The 23,171-nt window shown below is 39.6% G+C and overlaps 2 protein-coding genes across 3 annotated transcripts in view; both read left to right on the top strand.

The window, feature by feature from the left end:
* LOC126379455 (guanine nucleotide-binding protein-like 1) overlaps window positions 1-23,171 on the top strand; it is a 343,035-nt gene that overhangs the window by 253,703 nt on the left and 66,161 nt on the right. The gene's annotated exons all lie outside the window — the stretch shown is intronic.
* LOC126379535 (cytotoxic granule associated RNA binding protein TIA1) overlaps window positions 1-23,171 on the top strand; it is a 68,883-nt gene that overhangs the window by 33,509 nt on the left and 12,203 nt on the right. The window contains exons 2-4 of the mRNA XM_050028327.1: window positions 2,463-2,550; window positions 14,708-14,783; window positions 16,550-16,652. Of these exons, the coding sequence (XP_049884284.1) occupies window positions 2,463-2,550; window positions 14,708-14,783; window positions 16,550-16,652 (267 nt within the window). The remainder of the gene's footprint in view (window positions 1-2,462; window positions 2,551-14,707; window positions 14,784-16,549; window positions 16,653-23,171) is intronic.

Below are 23,171 nucleotides of genomic sequence, written 5' to 3'. Positions count from 1 at the left end.
AAGTTCACCTAACAACACATAAAACAAAACCCAAAGTATTTATCTGACTAATAACTAGTCATAGGGAAAGCTCTGCTTGTTGTCATTGTTAAAATGTATATAAAAAAAGTTTTTTTTTTCAAAAGTCTAATAAAAGCCAAAGTCGATATTTGGTAATATAGTAAAAAAATACGTTTCAAGTTGTTTACCAAAAGATTTAACTTATTTTGTTTCTCTGGCTGACATTTTCCCATTTGAACCAAAACGGAAAGAGAGACGAATAAAAGTCAAAATAATGGTCAAAAATGTTTTGCGCCAGATTATTAAATGTTCTTAAGGTTCTTTGTAATCCGCCGTACCGCAAGTTTTGCCTAAAGCACTTTATTTTTAAACAAAACAAAAAATAAATCAAGATTTTTAAAATACAATAAAAGGCAAACTAATGGTCAAACACGTTTGGCGCTATAGAAAAAAATGTTAACAGGCATCTACTCGATGCTCTCAACATGGTATTTTTGGTGGTCGGCACTTTTCACATTTGAACTAAAACGTAAATTCCAATAAAAGTCAAAATAATGGTCATAGATATTTGATGTCATATTAAAAAATATTGAGAAGCAACTATTAGACAGATTTGACGTATTTAATTCGATGGCCGGCATTTTAACATATTAACCAAAACGGAAAGTCCAATAAACGTCAAAATAATGGTCATAGAAGTTTGGCGCCATACTAATAAATGTTCTAACGGTCCTTTGTAATACGCCTGTATCCCTTTTATTCCCAACGGACATAATATATTTTTTTACAAAATGTATGAAAAATCGAGATTTTTAAAATCCAATTAAAGCCAAACTAATGGTCATACACGTTTTGTGTCATAGTAAAAAATGTTCACAGAAATGTTCTCGAAAGGTTCGACACATTTTTTTTCTCTGGCCGGCACTTTCGAATTTGGGCCGGCCAAAGTATGGAGAGCCGATGATCTCCTTTTATGCTTCAATTACCTTCATTTTTAGTTTCGCTTTACTATCATACAGATGTTTATTTGAAAAATACATAACACGTTATTTTATTTAATGATCGCACCTGTTATAACTGAAATAACCTGTATTCTCACCTCTATTAATGGAACCCTCTGTAAATGAGACAGATATTTATTTATACCTGTATATCTGAGACACTGGGTAAGTGGAATACCTCTATAAGTGAAACGACATTGCAGGTCCCTTGATGTCTCACTTAACCAGGTTTCACTGTATATTGCTTCTCTTTATTTTGATCACAATAATAATGGGTGAAAGTGATATGTACCTTGGTGTAATAAAAAGGGTTATCATTTAAACCAAAATACAAAGATAAAAGATGTATTAAGTATGTCTGTTATCCATGTAATTAGAGGTTTAAACGAAGAAAAAGCTTAACAACGCCATCTATCGTGTTTTTGGGGAACGCCGATTGGAAAGAACCTCATTATAAACATTAGTAGTGGGTAGATTATTTTTTACAAAATGGCAACACAGGGTGAGATGACGTCAGCTGGGCTAACCTTGTAATGTTAGCTGTCACTTTTGAGCATACCTACTTTTTGGTGGAAACCTGAAGGTCATGGTTGCTTTCTTCATTGAATAATCTAAATAATTAATACGAAGTGGTGTTTTGTGGTTAATGATCGCATTAAATTAGTCGGAAAACATTCGCAATAGTGTTTTTTTTATCGGAATATTAAATAAACAAAGTGTACCTATCTATTTTCGCTTTGTGCCAAGAAGCCGCTTCATAACTCGAAAGTTTATGCGGACTTTTGAGGTAATTAGTTTATGGTTCGGAGTAGAAGTCTGCTCCGAGGGTGGGGGCTTAGGTTTCATCCTTCATCGTCATCACCTTTCATCATTTTATTACTTTTTACCTGTTCATTTTTGATGCGGACAGCAAAGGGCTGGAACTATCTGCATGTATATATGTATAATGCATTTTCGGAGGTATGTGACCTAACCTGTATTGGGCTGGTTTTCCCTTCGCGGGTTGGAAGGTCAGACTGGCAGTCGCTTCTCTAAAAAACCGGACTTGTCAAATCTTCAGGCTAGGTAAGCGGACCCTGTGAAAAACGGAATAATGCTAGAGGGATGATGATGATGATAATTATGTCGTATATTTACTTGTTAGTTGATTTGATTATTGTTAGGTCCCCGATACCGACCCCGCCGGCGTGGTCGACGATTTCCCTCATTCAGCGCTTATCGCTATCGACCCACTTGGGTCGATTAATTCTTTCAAATATTTTTCCTCTCAGACGACGCCCTGAGCCGAGGTTCGCGCCCAACTGGGCACCCTCAGGCCTGTTGTCTTAAACGTTGTACCGGGTGAGAGCCTTCAGCGCTCCCCATTTGTCCGGCCAAGTAGTTAATGCCATCTGCGGCAAATCTACAATAAGTCACGTCAAAAAAAAAAAGATTTGATTAATTATTGTTTTGTTGTTTCAGAACACTACCACATCTTCGTCGGCGATTTGAGTCCTGAAATTGAAACGCAAAGCTTAAGAGACGCCTTCGCGCCCTTCGGAGAAATTTCGTAAGTTATTTATTTATTCATTTATTGCATTAAGTTAACACATTCATCATTAAAAAAAAAAGTAAGTAAGTGCCATCGTAACCAACACTGAGGGGGATGATTCCACTCAACATCCTGAGTTAATATCAAGTGGAATTCTCCATCGCAAAAGTGTAGAATTGAAAATGATTTTGAAAAAATACAAAAATAATCATGAATTTTGCGACGAGATATTCCACTTGATATCAACTCAGTGCCTCAACAGCCTCCGTGGTCTAGTGGCTAGAGCGATAGGCTCACGATCTGGAGGTCCGGGTTCGATTCCCGATGGGCACATTGTCTAAATCACTTTGTGAGACTGTCCTTTGTCTGGTAAGGACTTTTCAGGCTTGAATCACCTGATTGTCCGAAAAATTAAGATGATTCCGTGCTTCGGAGGGCACGTTAAGCCGTTGGTCCCGGCTATTAGCCGTAAAAACACCTCGACCAACCCGCAGTAGAGCAGCGTGGTGGAGTATGCTCCATACCCCCTCCGGTTGATTGAGGGGAGGCCTGTGCCCAGCAGTGGGACTTATATATGCTGTTTATGTATGTATCAACTCAGTATCATGGTCTGAATCATCCCCTGAGTATTCGTTACGAGATGTCGCTAACACCATATACTAATAGAAATTATTAATTCATATAAAAACACCCGACTTTATCCCATTTGGGGTACTTATATGCACGTCTACCACAAGATGAACTAAGTACCCGCGCCTCACTGAGCTTTCTGTTAGACCAACGTGATAGGTGAGCCATATCGCCGTCTATGATGGTCGAGACAACTGTGTTAGTGAAAGCTGCACTCACTATTTGAGTAATTTGGTATTATTATAATCTATGTATGTTAATAACCACCAATCCGCACTGGGCCCGCGTGGTGGTTTAAGGCCTGATCTCCCTATCCATCCATAGGGAAGGCCTGTGCCCCAGCAGTGGGGACGTTTATGGGCTGATGATGATGATAATCTATGTTTAGTACTAACACACATTTATGGAAGGCGATATCCCATGTAATAGGGGGCAAGTTTATGTGTTTGATTGTAAGTTATATGTTACTCCGTGTTTTATATTATATATTTGTTATTTATTTTATATTTGTTACTGTGGTGTCCCTTTAAATAAACGTTTCTTTCTTTCTTTCATTAACCGGGCACAAATCCTGAAAACCACGTGATAATCAATTACTTATCCAAACATGAATTCATTCTCATTAAGTCGACTTCAGTGTTCGTCGAATTATATTTTATAATACAATATTGCAACGAAAAAGTTTATTAAAACCAATTTAGGCTTAACAACCCACGCCGTATCGGCTTAATGGCTTAATAAACGGCTTGAAAACCCCCCTGATTCAAGCCATTTCCGGCTTGGTTATTTGCTTTTGGCCACCAGACGATAACGAAATAACTATGAAATTGTTTCCGGGTTACAATTTAGATCGTATAGTTTGATCAAGGGGGTAGAAACGCTATACATACACACATAATTTCACGCCTGTAGTCTCTACTGGGGTGGGCAGATTCGCAAGTATTCATACGACAATTTGGATTGAGTATGAAGTTGATTTTTATCCAGTGGTTGAGCGTTGGACTCACGATCCGGAGGCCCCGGGTTCAAATCCCGGTGGGGATATATCACAAAAAATAACCTTGCGATCCCTAGTTTTGTTAAGACATTACAGGCTGATTACCTGATTGTCCGAAAGGAAGATGATCCGTGCTTCGGAAGGCACGTTAAGCCGTTGGTCCCGGTTAATACTTACTGATGTAAGTGTGTAGTCGTTACATGAGTTATGTCACAGGCCTTTGGCGGCTCAGTACTATCCCTGACTCCAGGGTTAATGAGGCTTTCACCTCACAATCCACACGATAAGAAGAAGGGTAAAGAAAGAGTAATGAGTATAGAACGATTACCTAAATGATAAAAATGTCTGGTATTAAAATCAAATCAAATCAAAAATCATTTATTTCAGACATGATGGTCCATATTACATTCATTAATTACACACTTAAAAAAAAAATTAAAATCAAAATTAAAACCAAAATTAAAATACATTAAATGTGTTTCTCTAGTTATCAAATTAATTCTAATGTATACCTACATTGATTTAAAAGATGCGATGCTGTTGCAACGAATGCAGTACCTAAACAGCCTCCGTGGTCTAGTGGTTAGAGCGTCAGGCTCGCGATCTGGAGGTCCGGGTTCGATTCCCGATGGGGACATGGTCGAAATCACTTTGTGACACTGTCCTATGTTTGGTAAGGACTTTTCAGGCTTGAATCACCTGATTGTCTGAAAAAGTAAGATGATTCCGTGCTTCGGAAGGCACGTCAAGCTGTTGGTCCCGGCTAATAGCCGTAAAAATACCATCACCAACCCGCATTGGAGCAGCGTGGTGGAGTATGCTCCATATCCCCTCCGGTTGATTGAGGGGAGGCCTGTGCCCAGCAGTGGGACGTATATAGGCTGTTTATGATGTATGTTGCTGTTGCTGTTTCTTGTCATTTCTCCTCAGCCATAACACCTTGCGAGATGACGTAGATTCAAAAATGTTAAATTGATCTTCAACAAGCTATCCATGATAATTACGTTGAATAAATGATTCTGATTTCTATACCTATAACTCCAACGTGAAGATGACAGGTATAACTTAAAGTAAAATTTGAAGGTGTCTGCAGGAATCTGGGCCATTTCCCGTTCGAATCCTTATGTAATAATAAATTGTGAGGTTATAGAAGTAATTGACCTTCGACAAGTTTATCTATGTTTATGTATGTTATGTTAGTGGGCTCTGTTTTCCGCATTTAGACTCTAAGATGGCCCATTATGCGTGTAATTGTTGACTACGTAAGCCAACCTATCTCCTTCCAGAAGCTCAGAAGCCTCCTGGGGTTTTCACAGGCTTCGCGGAGCGACCCCATTCCTTTGAGGATTTTTACCCGTTGTGCTGACACTCCCGTGCATTCCAGGATTACATGGGGGGCAGTTTCTTCTGCGTCCAGACAGCCTCTGCAAAGTGGGCTGTCCGGTATCCCTAAGTTAAATAGGTGCTTGTTGAGTGGGCAGTGACCCGTAATACTGCCCACTTTATCTATGATAATTACGTTGAATAAATGATTCTGATTCATTCTTCTATACCGTGGGTAAGCTACTAAAGTAAATATTCTATAAAATATTATAAAGAATCTTGGAGACTGTTTCCACTACACTTACCCACTGATATATATACGACATGAATAAGAAAGCAAAACAAAAAACCCATATACTGATGCAAACATTACTGGAAAAGTGAGATATTTCGGTTGGACCGTCGCCAATAGGGTGCAGTCACACTGGGAGCGGATTCGACATCACTTGAAACACACACACATTTTTGCCGCAGTTGACATTAACTACTTGGCCGGACAAATGGGGAGCGTTGAGGGCTCTCACCCGGTACAAAGATTTAAGACACCAGACCTGAGGGTGCCCAGTTGGGCGCGAACCTCGGCTCAGAGCGTCGTCTGAGAGGAAGAATATTTGAAAGAATTAATCGACCCTAGTGGGTCGATAGCGATAAGCGCTGAATGAGGGAAATCGTCGACCACGCGGGGTCGGTATCGGGGTTCTGAAGTGTTTGGTGTCGCGAGCTGATTGGCCGCCTCTATGGCTAGAGTAATCGGGTCGTCAGAAATCAGAATCATTTATTCAACGTAATTATCATGGATAAACTTGTCGAAGGTCAATGTAACATTTTTGAATTTACGTCATTTCGCAAGGTGTTATGGCTGAGGAGAAGAAATGACAAGAAACTGCAACAGCAACACATCTTTTAAATCAATGATGAATGAACACATTCAATACCAGAGATTTTTATCGTTTAGGTAATCATTAATCTTATAATAAGCTTTTTTACATAAAGTAAGCTACACGTGAGCTTTAAATTTATTTTCTGACAAATTTAAAATATTGTCTGGTATTTTATTGTAAAAACGTATACATTTAATTTACTTAATCTAGAATTTTGAATAGCAATTTTATTTTTCGTCGGGATCGTATATTACGTCCATCGGTCAATTTCCCACCGGGGTAAGCAGAGACTATCGGATTCCATTCGTTTCGATCCTGACTAGCGTTGAAAATTCCGAAAGAAACAAATTGTTTTTTTTTTCGGTGAAAAAAACGTTAGTTCTTTTTTTACCGTTTTATTTGTTTGTTACATTGAAATATATCAGAAAAAACCTTAGGAAAAAAACGGGTATTTAATGAATTTTCGCCGTTTAATTCGACAAATTAGAAAAAAACGATTGAAAAAAACAAGTTATAATCAGCAATTTTTAAAAACAATAATGTAAGTATATTGTATTTCTATCTTGCTCACAAATCAGATACAAAGTCACCGTCGCTTTCTGAAGAACCAGTATTACAAGGCTCAAATTCAAATGATTTAGATTGCATTAAATGTAAATTTGATCGAACGTATACTAGCACGTGAATTGTTAAAATTATTCATTAAGACTAAAAAGTACCTAACTATTAAAATTAGGTAAGTACATGTAATTATTGCAGTAGTGCGTGCTTGACATGAACTAAGTATCTGTGGGTCGGAATGAGCGTATGACAACAAAACAAGAAAAAAACATTCTACCCTCCAAAATATAATAAAAATATTCTTCTAAAAACATTAATACTTTTCCGTTTCTTTCCTATTTTTCCGGTTCTTTTCGTTTTATTCATAAAAACATGAAATATTTCATATTTATTTTTCTTGAAATTTTCGAATAAAACTTGTATAAAAACGAAATAATTTAACGCTAATCCTGACACACTTCTCTTGCTTCCTCCACATTCATCAATCGTTTCATACACACACAACATACATCATTTTTAATTTAATTTCAATCAAACAATTATACTTTATTGCACAACGACATATACACAGGACATAAACATACGAATAAAAATAAGCATTATAGGTGGCCTTATTGCTAAACAGCAATTTCTACCAGGCAACCTTAGGGTGAAATAAAATAATAGGGTTTAATATGTGTTTTTTTTTTTATTTAAAAATATATATTGTATTCACTAAGTAACACAGTTGGCTCGACCATTATAGACGGCGATACGGCTCACCTATCACGTTGGTCTAACAGAAAGCTCGTGCCTTCCGAAGCACGGATCGTCTTACTTCCGAACAATCAGGTGATCAGTCTGTAATGTCCTAACCAAACTAGGGATCACAAATGTCCCAAATGTCCGACCAAATAGTGAGATGTAGAGAGAGTACAAATAGTACCATGCAAAGAAATGTAACTTGAATTTTAGCCAAAAACTTATGGACACACTACAAGTGAACAATGGATACTTCCACACAAAAAAAAAACACAACTTTGACGAAAAGAAATATGAATAACATGTCTTGGGTTCTGAAGCCATAGTTATATACTTAGGGGGATGAAAATCCGTGGTAGCCCAGTTGGTAGAACGCTTGCCTCTCACTTTGAGACCGCAGGTTCGAATCCAGCACAGTCCTAAACCAATGATTGTCGAATTTGTTTTCGAATTCATGTTTGGGTCATAAATGATTATCACGTGCTCAGCGGTGAAGGAAATCATCGTGAGGAATCCCACATTCCCAAGAAACGCATTTTCGGAGTAGTGTAACCTAACCTGTATTGGGCTGGTTTTTCCCTTCGCGGGTTGGAAGGTCAGACAGGCAGTCGCTTCTGTAAAAAATCGGACCTGTCAAATCTTCAAAAACTGGATAATGCTAGGGAGATGATTACCAAGGGGGATGTTTCAGACCATGATTCTGAGTTAATATCAAATGGAATTTTCCGTCGCAAAAGTATGAAACTCAAAATAAGTAATTAAAAATAGACACTAAAATTTTCATGACTTTTCCGACGGGAAATTCCACTTGATATTAACTCAGAATCATGGTCTCAATCATCCCTCAAAGTTTTCGTTACGACGTCACTAACACCCTGTATAGTTTTTTTAATAAGTATAGTTTTTTACTTCGTATCGTGCCGTATGAGATCATTAACGGGGTCCACACCTTGTAGGCATAGTAATATAACATACTTTCACGCCAGACCGTGCGTGTCAGACCAACATACATCCAGTTTTTATTAGTAAAAGTCATTCCCAAGTATAAATTATTTGAATAAACCCACAAAAATATTGTTGCTGTAATTAATTGCATTGCCTGGGGGGTTAAAATGGCCACAAATGGTACCGTTGTGGGGTAGTCAGAGGTACATCCAATACAAGATGAACTAAGTACCCACACCTCATCGAGCTTTCTGTTAGACACTCGTTTTGCATAGCGCACTTACTTTTATATATATGCGCAAATGTCAAATTGCAATATTGCTTTCTTAGATGAATTGCTTCGATGTGGCCATTTTAAACTCCCTGCCGGGTCTGCATGACAACCGCGTCGCGCGCGGCGCCAATCACATTGATCGCTTCGACCAATCAAACGTCAAACGGCTATTGGTCGAAGGCCTCGATATAATTCGCGCGGTGCGCGACGTGGTTACCATGCAAAGCGTACAGAGAGGTTAAAATAGCCACACAGAAGCAATTCATCTAAGAAAGCAATATTGCTATTTGACATTTGTTTGCATTGCGCACTTACTTTTATATGCGCAAATGTCAAATTGCAACATTACTTTGTTAGATGAATTGCTGCGATGTGGCCTTTTTAACCGCACTGTTATTATTATGAGCCGTGGTAGCTCAGATGGAGGACGCTTCACTCTCACGTTGAGGTCGGTTTGAATCCCAGGACAGGCCTAAACCAATGATTTTCTGTGAAGGAAAACATCCAATCAAAATCAAATCAATAATACTTTATTGCACAACGACATAATATACAAAGGACATAAACATACGAATAACCGATCGGCGTGGGTTGAGAATCAGTGTTGCCCTCTGGGTAAATTTTCACTGAACCCTGGCCTTTTTGGTGAGCTGCAGCACCCATATACCTTTATGTTTTCCAACTTAATATTGATGTGTGTATATTTTAATGTTGTAAATGTATATGTGTCGTAGGTTTTAACTAAATAAACTTTTATAGAATCAGAATCATTTATTCAACGTAATTATCATGGATAAACTTGTTGAAGGTCAATGTAACATTTTTGAATTTACGTCATTTCGCAAGGTGTTATGGCTGATGAGAAGAAATGACAAGAAACTGCAACAGCAACACATCTTTTAAATCAATGAGGGTACATTACAAGTTATTTAATAACTAGAGGAACACATTCAATACCAGACATTTCTATCATTTAGGTAATCATTAATCTTATAATAGGCTTTTTTACATAAAGTAAGCTTCACGTGAGCTTTAAATTTGTTCTCTGACAAATTTAAAATATTATCTGGTATTTTATTGTAAAAACGTATACATAACCCCAAAAAAGATGAATTTAATTTACTTAATCTAGAATTTTGAACAACAATTTTATTTTTATTCCTTGTATTGTAAGTATGCCTTTCACCCAAGTTAGCGTATATTATTATTATTATGTCTTTTTCATATCTCGGGACTATGGAGTCCCGGACTTTTAGAAGGCGTGCGTGGGGCCGAAGCCAACACGTAGAGGCCCCTTATGACAATTTAATCTAAGTGTGATGTGACACCAACCGGCGATTATCCCTGTATGCACTATGGGAGTGCACCCAAAGACAATCCCCGGTTCGTGTAGGACTATTGTAGATTATGGGAACAAAGAGAACTAGGCTATTGGGTTGGGTTAGTGGACCGGATACTGAGGCTAAAAATAAGCACCCGGAGGACCCGGTGGTGTAATGGTTAACACTCTCGTCCCGGCTTGACAAGAGTTGTGGGTTCAAGTCCCGTCCGAGTCAGATTTTTTTTCGATTTAAAATGTAAACTCAAAAGTCCTTAATTTTCTTTGTTTTGGTTTGGCTGTGCCCACCCTATTAGGGATGATGATGCGTAAGATATTCAAGCACCTACTACTATATTCTAATGCGGCATTGAAACATAACTACATAAAGATGTATAATGTACAATGTTGGTCCACTGGGAACGAACCTGGGACTGCCAAGTAACCCAATTAAAAGTTTCAAGCGCTTAACTTAGTTAGGCACGTATTGTGAATTTGTGAGGGAAAAAATGGGACCTGAATCCCAAGTTAGCCTTAGCCTACTTACGTCCCCATAACGGCGCCCGCCCTTCCTCACAGACGACGCTCTGAGTCGAGGTTCGCGCCCAACTGGGCACCCTCAGGCCTGTTGTCTTAGTTGTACCGGGTGAGAGCCTTCAGCGCTCCCCATTTGTCCGGCCAAGTAGTTAATGCCATCTGCGGTAAATCTACAATAAGTCACGTCAAAAAAAAGGCGCTCGCTCGCGTCACACTTTTTGTAGGACAGATAACCGGGCTGATTTTTCCACGTGTCCCGCTGATGGGCACAGGCCTCCCCTCAATCAACCGGAGGGGGTATGAAGCATACTCCACCACGCTGCTCGACTGCGGGTTGGTGGAGGTGTTTTTACGGCTAATAGCCGGGACCAACGGCTTAACGTGCCTTCCGAAGCACGGAATCATCTTACTTCTAAAAAAAAAAAAAAAATCCAAATTAAAACCAAAATTAAAATACAATAAAATTAAAGTTACTAGTAGTTTTTGTTTGTCAGTAAATGCATCATACAACAATGGCGCATGTACTGACAGTCAAACCTACTCGCAAACACGCTCAGGACGCTGCTGGGGCTGGCCCGCACCCTGCGCACCAGTGATGTGCTGCGTTTCCGCATGATGGTGTAGAAGCAGTCCATCCTTGCATCCGCAAACATCCCTGATGCGCCACAGAAACGAGGCAGCCCCACCAGCACGCGAAACGCGTTATTATATTGAACTCTCAGGGCGTTATACTGTTTTTGCGTATGATTGACCCACAGCGCGCCCGTGTAAAAGTTGGTACAGTAAGCTCGGAAAAGAGTAAGTTTTACTTCGGTGGAGCAACGTGCGAACCTGCGTGCTCCCTCATTCAGCGCTTATCGCTATCGACCCACTAGGGTCGATTAATTCTTTCAAATATTTTTCCTCTCAGACGACGCCCTGAGCCGAGGTTCGCGCCCAACTGGGCACCCTCAGGCCTGTCGTCTTAAGCGTTGTACCGGGTGAGAGCCTTCAGCGCTCCCCATTTGTCCGGCCAAGTAGTTAACGCCATCTGCGGCAAATCTACAGTAAGTCACGTCAAAAAAAAAAAAACAAAAAAAAAAAAAAAAAAACCTGCGGGCTATCATGTTCGCTCTGACAGACAACGCCCTGCGTTCTCTCTCTATGTCTGAATCGTCCTTCAGGTCAGAGGTAACGAAATGACCCAGATATTTAAACTTATCCACCCATCGTAGTGGCGTTCCATAAAGTTTTACAGGTGGGATATTGGTTAGTCGCTTTCCCCTGGCCTGAAAGACCACATTCACTTTTTTTTACATTGTATGTCAGGCCATGAGACTATGTATATTCCTATCCTGTTTGTGAAGTGTTTTTAATAAACTGTATATATTCCTGCTTACTGCTTGCTTCTTTATCATCGTTAACACCAATCACTCCCCTAATCTGCCGGCACGTCGGGATACCATATCCTCACCACCCAGCGTGCCGCAGTACTCAAAAAAAAAAAAATTCAAAAATATTTATTTTTCAAAATTGGCTTACAAAGTTAGCGCTTTTTGAACGTCAAACATAATTAAATTACATATTATGTAACTAGCTGTAAAACTACTACCACATCGGAATCTGTAACGCTGAGGGAAAGACGTGGCCAGAAAACCTCCCAGCACAGGGCCCTAGTACTACACTTCTATACTATTACAACTAGGCATTACAAGAATTCAATTTGCCACTGTAAACTTGTAACCATTTCTACAGTTGAATAGTGAAATAGTTTCAATACAATGGAGCAGATAGGATTGTATGCTAACTTTGTTTGCCCTACGCTTGTATTCTATTGTAGACAGATATACTCACGCCGACGATCCCTATCGCGGTGGACAGGTCATAGAGAATTAGGAAGAAATAAAGAAAGTACATAATAATACAATACCTCCTATCAGACGACGCCCTGAACCGATGTTTGCGTCCTACTAGGCACCCTCAGGCCTGTTGTCTTAAATTTTGTACCGGGTGAGAGCCCTCAGCGCTCTCCATTTGTCCGGCCAAGTAGTTAATCTACAATAAGTCACGTCAAAAAACAGCTACATAATATTGCTTCTCTTTATTTTGATCAGAATAATAATGGGTGAAAGATGTAATTGTGTTAGTTAGTCATAATGACATCAAAAATAAATTAAAATCTGAACATCAACACTATTACTGTCCCTGTCTAATGCATTACAAGTGTACATCTATCTCACTCTAGCCTAGGGGTTGGTTGAGAGTGAAAATAAAATTTTAATGAACGTAGTAAAAAGTAACTGCCTTGCGCTGTTAGAACTCGAGATAAGGATTGTAATTTTTTTTAATAGACTTTTGAGGAATGATTATTTGTCTACGCAGCTATATACAGGCATGGTCTTCATCATCAGCCCATTAACGTCCCCACTGCTGGGGCACGGGCCTTCCCTATGGATGGATAGGGAGAACGGGCCTTAAACCATCACGCGGGCCCAGTGCGGATTGATGGTTATTAACGACTGCTAATGCAGCCGGGACCAACGACTTAACGTGCCTTCCGAAGCACGGAGGAGCTCGAGATGAAAACTTTTTTTTTTGTGGTCACCCATAGGACCGGCCTTTGCGAAAGTTGCTTAACTTCAACAATCGCAGACCGAGCGCGTTAACCGCTGCGCCACCGAGCTCCACAGGCATGGTACATAAAAGAAAATCAGCGGGCTTAGCATCGTAAACACGCGACTCTTTCTCAGACAGAGATCATCTGTCTCTTTCTGTGCAGTACTGTGAGAGAGTGACGGGTGACGTATGTCGAGGCGAGAAAGAGTCGCGCGCGTACGGTGCTAAGCCTGTTGGTATGCTCAAAGTGACAGCTAACATTAGGTTAGCCCAGCTGACGTCATTCATGCTTTCTTCATTGAATAATCTAAATAATTAATACGAAGTGGTGTTTTGTGGTTAATGATCGCATTAAGTTAGTCGGAAGACATTCGCGAGTGTTATTATATAGGAGTATTCAATAAACAAAATGTATCTGCCTATTTTCGCTTCGTGCCAGGAAGCCGCTTCATAACTCGAAAGTTTATGCGGACTTTTGAGTTAATTCGTTTGGGGTTCGGAGTAGGAGTCTACTCCGAGGGTGGGGGCTTAGGTTTCATCATCATCATCTTTCATCATTTCATCAATCATCAAGAAAAAAAATACGTAAGACATGGCTGTATGGGCATAGTTCCCTTTGCCTTTCCCTTCGGGGAAAACCAAAACAAAAAAAAAAACTGACGTCATCCCGCCCTGCGTTGCCATTTCGTAAAGAATAAATTACCCACGACCAATGTTTTTATATTTATTTTGCAAGAAAATTTTGAACTTTTAATAAAATATTCACTTACAGTTTTGTAAAAATGATGTTTATAAATTATGACGTTTAGTAAAAAGTTGATTTGACTAGTTGGAAACTAGCCTATTTGAACTCTATGATGTTTATAATAAACTAGCGACCCGCCTCGACTTCGCTCGGGTGCAATGCTGAGGAAAAAATGAAATTATTCACGACATCACATTAAAAATCTCAGAAATAACAGTATTTCTCCACTATTTAATGGATGTTATTATACATATAAACCTTCCTCTTGAATCACTCTATCTATTAAAAAAACCGCATCAAAATCCGTTGCGTAGTTTTAAAGTTTTAAGCGTACATAGGGATATAGGGACAGAAAAAGCGACTTTTTTTATACTATGTAGTAAAGTTTTAAAGATTAAAGCGTACAGTCATGAGCAATATAATGTACCCACTTTAGGACCCTGTCGCACTAACATATTTGACATTTAGTGACACTTACAGTTCAATTTGTCAAAAAAGTTAATGTGACATGGTACCAAAGTGTATACATATTAATGCTCGTGACCGTACATAGGGATATAGGAACAGAAAAAGCGACTTTGTTTTATACTATGTAGTGATGATATACTGTTTGTTTGTTTGTTCACAGGGACTGCCGGGTGGTGAGGGACCCTCAGACCCTCAAATCAAAAGGATATGGATTCGTATCGTTTTTGAAAAAATCAGTAAGTATCTCAACACATCACTAATTTAAGAGCCACGCTCTTGTCAGTGTAGCATTCTCCATGCTACTATTTAAGGAAAAATATGGCAGTGGTTTCCCATACTAACAGCCTCCGTGGTCTAGTGGTTAGAGCGTTAGGCTCATGATCTGGAGGTCCGGGTTCGATTCCCGATGGGGACATTGTCGAAATCACTTTGTGAGTCTGTCTTCTGTTTGGTAAGGACTTTTCAGGCTTGAATCACCTGATTGTCCGAAAAAGTTGGGCCGTTGGTCCCGGCTATTAGCCGTAAAAACACCTCCACCAACCCGCATTGGAGCAGCGTGGTGGAGTATGCTCCATATCCCCTCCGGTTGATTGAGGAGAGGCCTGTGCCCGGCAGTGGGACGTATATAGGCTGTTTAAGTTTTTTCCTTATTTAGTTTAGCTCGGTGGCGCAGCGGTTAACACGCTCGATCTGCGATTGTTGAAGTAAAGCAACTTTCGCAAAGGCGGGTCATAGGATGGGTGACCACAAAAAAAAAAGTTTTCATCTCGAGCTCCTCCGTGCTTCGGAAGGCACGTTAAGCCGTTAGTCCCGGCTGCATTAGCAGTCGTTAATAACCATCAATCCGCACTGGGCCCGCGTGATGGTTTATGGCCCGATCTCCCTATCCATCCATAGGGAAGGCCCGTGCCCCAGCAAGTTTTTTCCCACGCGATAGAACAAGAAGGAGAAGACTGAATAAAGATGTTTTTGAATTTGAATAACATCAGTTATCAGACAGCTACTCCTCTCTTCCCAGTGGATCTTACGATATGTCCTGGAGGACTAACAGCTGAACGTGTTGTATGCTTTTTATTGGCTCCCAGTCTTTTGTAGAAGCTAGTGATTACTAACAGGTGATGAAGAATACACAGTTTAGTCAAATTACAGAGACGCGCTCGCCAATTATGGCCTCAAAATCGATTTGAATGGCTTGTGACTATTCAAATTAGCAATATTATATTTACTGCAGTTCTTTACTAGTGATGGGACGTTCAAGGGAAATGTTCCCGTTGTAAAAACTCTTTAACAGTAAGGACACTTCTTCTATTGTGTGGGTTGTGAGGTGGATTACCAACTCAATCAACCCTAGAACCCATACATTACAGACACTGACAAACTCACACACACATTAATTGCTGGATTACATTGTGTTGATTTATTATCTTGTGACATTTTATTTTAATTTATTCTCTTCTATGATGACATTGGTGCTAATTCCTGCAGACGCCATCTAATTTTATTTTAATTTATACTTAAGTACTTGTCATGTCTTAACCGCCGAAAAGGAAAGGGACGGATGATTGACAGCTCTTAATTTTAGGAAGAATGAGTAAAATAATGAATAACCCGGGCGAATCAAAAACGTTTGACATGTGCTGTCGACATAATTCTGTCGGGTTATTGGCCAATGTAAAATTTTTAGACGGTTGTTTTAGATTTGTGCTTATAATTGACGTGTGTGTGTTTCCTTTTCGGCGGATAAGAAAATGACAGGTATAACTTATAATTTTCGACTATCATATTTTTATGTTGTTACCTTTTGATATTGTATCTAAAGGTAGTATTCTCAGCTTCGAGACTGCCCTCAAGATCATGTCAATGTAACAGTTCTCATATAAAAACAGAGACTTGAGCAGGATCTTGAGGGCAGTCTCAGCTGAGATTAGTTTATTAATACCACCCTAAATGTGTTGTACAACTAACTGTGAAATAAATTAATCTTATATATTCTTCTCCACAGGAAGCGGAGTCTGCGATCACGGCCATGAACGGGCAGTGGTTGGGTTCACGCTCCATTCGCACCAACTGGGCAACCCGGAAACCACCAGCGCCGAAAAATGAATGTAAGTCACTTCTTCTTCTATAAGGTCCCTGGCTTTTACCCCAAGCGAAAAATCTGGACTCGACTGAACCGGTGTAGGACCATGGAAAGTCAAACCATCACCTACATAAATGGGGCTTAAAGGAGTCGCCATACTGTGAATGTGGTCACCCGGATCAAACCATATCTCACATAGTGAACGAATGCCCTCTGCACCGGTTCCCAGGTGGCATAGCCGGGCTGCATTGTGTGACGGATGCGGCAGAGACTTGGTTAGGGGAGCTTCAGCTGGATATATGATCCACCCAGGATGTTTTGTTTCTGTCTGCCATACGCAATAATAATAGTGTGGGTTGAGCCGAGGTTCGCGCCCAACTGGGCACCCTCAGGCCTTTGACTGGGTCAAAGGTAAGCGACGTCGTAACAAATACTGAGGAGGATGATTCAGCTCATTATTCTGAGTTAATATCAAGTGGAATTTTCCATCGTAAAAGTATAAATTGAAAATAATTTCAAAAAACACAAAAACATCATGAATTTTGCGACGGGAAATTCCGCTTAATATCAACTCAGAATTCAGAAAACAACTCAGGAGATGTCCTTAGAAAAGGTTAGTACAATCTACTCTGAACCGGCGTGCGTGTATGAAGCGATTGATGAATGTGGAGGAAGCAGGAGAAGTGTGTCAGGATCGAAGCAAATGGAATTCTATAGACTCTGCTTACCCCAGTTGGTAATAGGCGTGAGTTTATGTATTTACGTATGTATCTTGTAATTTTTTTTATTATTACACGAATGTGTTTATCAAAACTACAGATGTAAATAAAAATAAAACTTTATTTACACCATAAACAAAACAGTTACAGAACAAAAATATGAAACAAAAATAAAATTAAATAATACTAAAACAAAACACAAAATAAAATAAATTATGTACAATTAACACTTAAATTAAACCTAAATTAAAAAGCCCACCTCGACTCTCACCTGGTGCAAATGTACCTACTCGTATAATGCTGGCTGCGTTTCCGCGTTGAACAGCCAGCGATATGCGTTGCACCAGATACGATTCTGAGCGGGAATCCACTCCACTATTCCTGAGGCGCCGCGCAACGGCTTAACGTGCCTTCCGAAGCACGGATTATCTTACTTTTTGAACAATCAGGTGATCAGCCTGTCATTTCCTAACCAAACTAGGGATCACAAAATGATTTTTGTGATATCCCCCCACCGGGATTCGAACCCGGGACCTCCGGATCGTGAGCCCAATACTCAACCACTGAACTACAGAGGCCGTTCGTTCGTTTAGTAAAAGGACGGTAAACGTATTTTAATCTGCAACAAAAGTAATTGTGAATTCATAAGAGGAAAGATTAAAAGAAAATACCAAGTAAAAGAAACATTGAGTTTATTATTAAGACTTCGTTCAAACATTAATTTCATAAAACAGCAAAGGGAAAAGTATTAAACACAAGAGTTGCGCCCAATATTCGCTTGCTATTCGATGCTCGGCTTCGTGAGGAAACCCACATTCCCGAGAAATACATTTTCGGAGGTATGTGACCTAACCTGTATTGGGCTGGTTTTCCCTTCGCGGGTTGGAAGGTCAGACAGGCAGTCGCTTCTGTGAAAAACTGGACCTGTCAAATCTATAGGTTAGGTCAAGCGGACCGTGTGAGAAACTGAATAATGCTAGGAAGATGATGATTCGATTCTCGGCTCGAAAACCGAATTCTTATTCGACCGAATATTTGATTTGTGAGAGCCATGAAGTGAAGTTTGGTGAAGCCTTGCGTTAAGTATGGTTGATAAGGTTGGTAATCCACCTCACAACCCACACGATAGAAGAAGCAATTTGATATTTTTGGCAACTTTTCCGAAATACGCGGGGTTTAGCCGGAATTCGGACTTTTTAAGTATAATAATAGTCAGAAACTGCCTATATACGTCCCACTGCTGGGCACAGGCCTCCCCTCAATCAACCGGAGGGGGTATGGAGCATACTCCACCTCGCTGCTCCACTGCGGGTTGGTGGAGGTGTTTTTTACGGCTAATAGCCGGGACCAACGGCTTAACGTGCCCTCCGAAGCACGGAATCATCTTACTTTTTCGGACAATCAGGTGATTCAAGCCTGAAAAGTCCTTACCAAACAAAGGACAGTCTCACAAAGTGATTTCGACAATGTCCCCATCGGGAATCGAACCCGGACCTCCAGATCGTGAGCCTAACGCTCTAACCACTAGACCACGGAGGCTGTTTTTAAGTATGTTGGACAATATTAATAAATTATGAAACAATTAATAAAGTAACAACATAATTTAATAAAGTAACATTTTAAAACAAAAGCCTGTTGATTGTGTGTGTTTGTCTCTTTTGTGACTATTTTTTTTTTGGTGCTACAGCAAAAAGAAAAAATATAATAAGTCACGTCAAAAAAAAAAAGATAACACAGAAATATGCTGTCAAAGACGATATAGTGACTCTCTCTCGCTTTATTTAAGAGCTGCGCTCTTGTCGGTGGAGTAATCGCCTTCATTACTCCATAGATGGGCGTGTAGAACGGTGGTTGCCCCAATCGCCTTCCGTTCCGCAGTACACCGACCAATTTCTCAATCGGTGATGTTCTAGCTAGAGCCCTACCAGAATCCACTTCTTCGGCCTCCAACCAGTACTGATACCGCTGGTGCCCGGCATCAGGGATATAAAGTGACTAAGATTGAGAAAGGAATGTTAGGTTGGTTTGGACACGTAGAACGGATGAAGGATAATAAAATTGCGAAAGCGGGTATATAAGGCGCAGGTTGGTGGTAGGGCTGGCAGAGGAAGACCTAGAAGGATGTACATTGACCAAATTGGAGATGTCCTTAGAAAAGGTGCAGTACGATCTACTCTGAACCGGCGTGCGTGTATGGATCGATTGATTTATGTGGAGGAAGCAAGAGAAGTGTGTCAGGATCGAAGCAAATAGAAATCCATAGTCTCTGCTTACCCCAGTGGGAAATAGGAGTATGTTTATGTATGTCGTAGCCAGATCGTAGAATTGATCATTTCATAATGTGTTCGACTATTTCATGAAATGTTCATATTTCATGAAATAGCCAACTTAAGTTGACCATATCGTTGAAACGTCAACGTTTAATGATATTTCGATCAAGATTTGGCCATATGGTTTATGTAGGCGGTGTCCATGCTAAATGATGTAATAAAAATGCGAATAGGCGATTAATTTCTTAGGTTCAAAATTATGTACCTATTCGATATGGAAAATTGTACAATTACATTGATTCATCGATTATAATATCAGTCAAGTTTCAAATATAATCGACACCAGCGCCACTACCGGTGGATAATGTTACTAATTTTACGATATGATTGCCAACGTTTGGCCATATCATGAAGTAATCATGCATTTAGTTGCTCATATCGTTGAATGTTTTGTGTTCATTGATCTGGCTAAACTACATCAACCAGTGAAATTCTTTTTCATGAAATGATCGAGCACATAATGAAATGATCAATTCTAAGATGTGGCCATAACATATGTATATACTAAGTTAAATACATACATAATATTATATTTCAGGTCTAATAACTCCACTTAACCGATTTAGCTTTCGATTCTAATTGCGGTTTCAAGCCTAGGTAATTTGGAGATAGATTTGAGCGAAGAAGTATATAGAGATGTTATTACCATGCTTAAAAACATACGCAATGACCCCGATACCTGCAGACACGTCTTAATTTTATTTAAAATTATACCCATCTTTTTTTTAATTCGTCGAAAAAGAAAGGGATGGATGTTAACTACTGTTAATTTTAAACGGCCTCTGTGGTCCAGTGGTTAAGCGTTGTGCTCACGTTCGAATTCCGGTGGGGAAAAATCACAAAAATCATTTTGTGATCCCTAGTTTGGTTAGGACATTGCAGGCTGTTCAGCAAAGTAATAAATTAACTGGTTGCACTTAAGACCTCCTGGTTACATGTCGTTTCTGTAATAAACCAAAAACATAAATTAAATAAGGTTTATCATATCCATCTTTGGACTTCGTATCAACAGTGGCTGCAAGTTGTCTTTGATTACTTGTGGCTCTGCCCACCCCATTAGGGATTACGGGCGTGAGTTTATGTATGTATGTATGTATAAATTAAATAGTTATGACAACTAATGATTCATAATTTCACCAGTGTCACACCCCGGACACTTCATACAAACAACCTCATTTTACACACACACTACACATTGACGTTATCGTACACGCGCATCTGTGTGTGTGACGTCTGACGCCATACGATTCAAGTCTAAACTATGTTCGAGGGGGTGAGGTAAACCTAGCTCAGACGCTGGTGGGGAGCGGAGAGTTGCCGTTCTATACGTAGTTTTAATCCTTATTCTATGCCACTGTTTACAAATAATTACTTTTACTTTTTGATTGTACGATCACGAGCATTAATATGTATACGCATTGGTACCATGTCACATTAACTTTTTTGACAAATTGAACTGTAAGTCTCACTAAATATCAAATATGTTAGTGCGACAGAGTCCTAAAGGGGTACATTATATTGCTCATGACTGTACATAATAATCGCCTTAGATAATATTACACAGTGTGATTACTTACCCACTTACCCTCAAAAGAAAAAATCCCGCAAACTTGATCCCCCTATTTAAGTTCCGTAAACTCCGTGAACCCGTAAACCCGTAACTAATCAGGGTGGTATTACCAACTCTATAACATTCTACCGGCGTAGTAATTTCCGGTAGTCGGCTAATATTTTCCCGCGTTTAGGCTGCTACTTCCGGGTGCGTTGAGAGGTGGGTAGGTATGTAATTAAGTACATTTCTTTAAGTGGAATAGAATAAGATATAGAGTTCCCTCATTCAGTGCTTATCGCTATCGACCCACTCATCACTAACTTAAGAGCCACGCTCTTATCTGTGCACCTGACAGAGGGCAGCAGTAACTGCCAGTACTATTCAGAGGCGGAGGACACTTTCAAATTCAAATTCAAAAATATCTTTATTCAGTTGGTAACATAGTTACACTTTGAATCGTCAATTTTTACATAACGAACGTCTCATCCGCCTAAAACTACTGCAGCTTCTCACAACCTGTATAGCCGGGGAAAAGAAGCTGCAAGAAAAACCTCGGCACGGGGCCTTAGACGTTCTTTAAAAAAATTAAAATGGAGTCCTAGTATGGCTTTGAAATAGACTACTCTGGACGTCATCTCAGTCGCGTCAGACAGCGGCAGGCAAGAGGGAAACCACTGCCCTAATTGTCCCTAAAGAAGTAGGATAGAGAATGCTACACCGACAAGAGCGTGGCTCCTAAATAAGTGATAAGACGTGGTCATTTCGGACTTATAAATATATCCATAAATATGTTTGTAACGTTACAAACCAAACCAAATTTACTTATAATAATAAAAACAAAAACGGTAATAGGTCGCCTGTTGTAATATCTATCTAATAATGTATTTTTAACCCTTTCACGGACAGAGATCATGAGTCATTGACGGTTCATAACATAACATAAACTGCCTATATACGTCCCACTGCTGGGCACAAACCGGACCACGGAATCATCTTACTTTTCCGGACAATCAGGTGATTTATGTAATTTTAATAATGTATTTTTAATTAATATAATATGTTTTAAGTGTACATAAAAACATAAACATAACATAAATAGCCTATATACGTCCCACTGCTGGGCACAGGCCTCCTCTCAATCAACCGGAGAGGGTATGGAGCATACTCCACCACGCTGCTCCACTGCGGGTTGGTGGAGGTGTTTTTACGGCCAATAGCCGGGACCAACGGCTTAACGTGCCCTCCGAAGCACGGAATCAACTTACTTTTTCGGACAATCAGGTGATTCAAGCCTGACAAGTCCTTACCAAACAAAGGACAGTCTCACAAAGTGATTTCGACAATGTCCCCATCGGGAATCGAACCCGGACCTCCAGATCGTGAGCCTAACGCTCTTACCACTAGACCACGGAGGCTGTTTTTTTGTGTTTTTTTTTGTGTTTTAAGTGTAATAAAAAGATTTTGTATTGTAATATTAGTATTTGTACGGAACCCTAAAATGTTAAGTACTTTTATTGTAATATAAGATAAAGGAAGAAAGGTTAAAAGCTTTCATTTCTTAGTATTAAATAAATAACGCCATTCAGAAGGATTAAAAAGATTGAAGTTCAAGGTTTGAGTTAACAGGAATTTGTTGCTATTTTTATAAACTTTAATTTTCTTTCTTTTAATCATCATCTCCTTAACATTGTCCCGTTTTTCACAGGGTCTATTCATTTATTTATAAAGTACAGCCACATATTAATGTATGTGAAATTAAAACGTATTTACATTTATAAGGTTACGGTATTGTGACTAATATATATGACAATTACAGCAACAGCCTCCGTGGTCTAGTGGTTAGAGCGTTAGGCTCACGATCTGGAGGTCCGGGTTCGATTCCCGAAGGGGACATTGTCGAAATCACTCTGTGAGACTGTCCTTTGTTTGGTAAGGACTTTTCA

This window comes from Pectinophora gossypiella, chromosome 29 (genome assembly GCF_024362695.1).
Source record: "Pectinophora gossypiella chromosome 29, ilPecGoss1.1, whole genome shotgun sequence".
Classification (NCBI taxonomy): domain Eukaryota; kingdom Metazoa; phylum Arthropoda; class Insecta; order Lepidoptera; family Gelechiidae; genus Pectinophora; species Pectinophora gossypiella.
The sequence above is the reverse complement of the archived record's forward strand: the minus strand, read 5'-3'. Positions and strand labels throughout refer to the sequence as shown.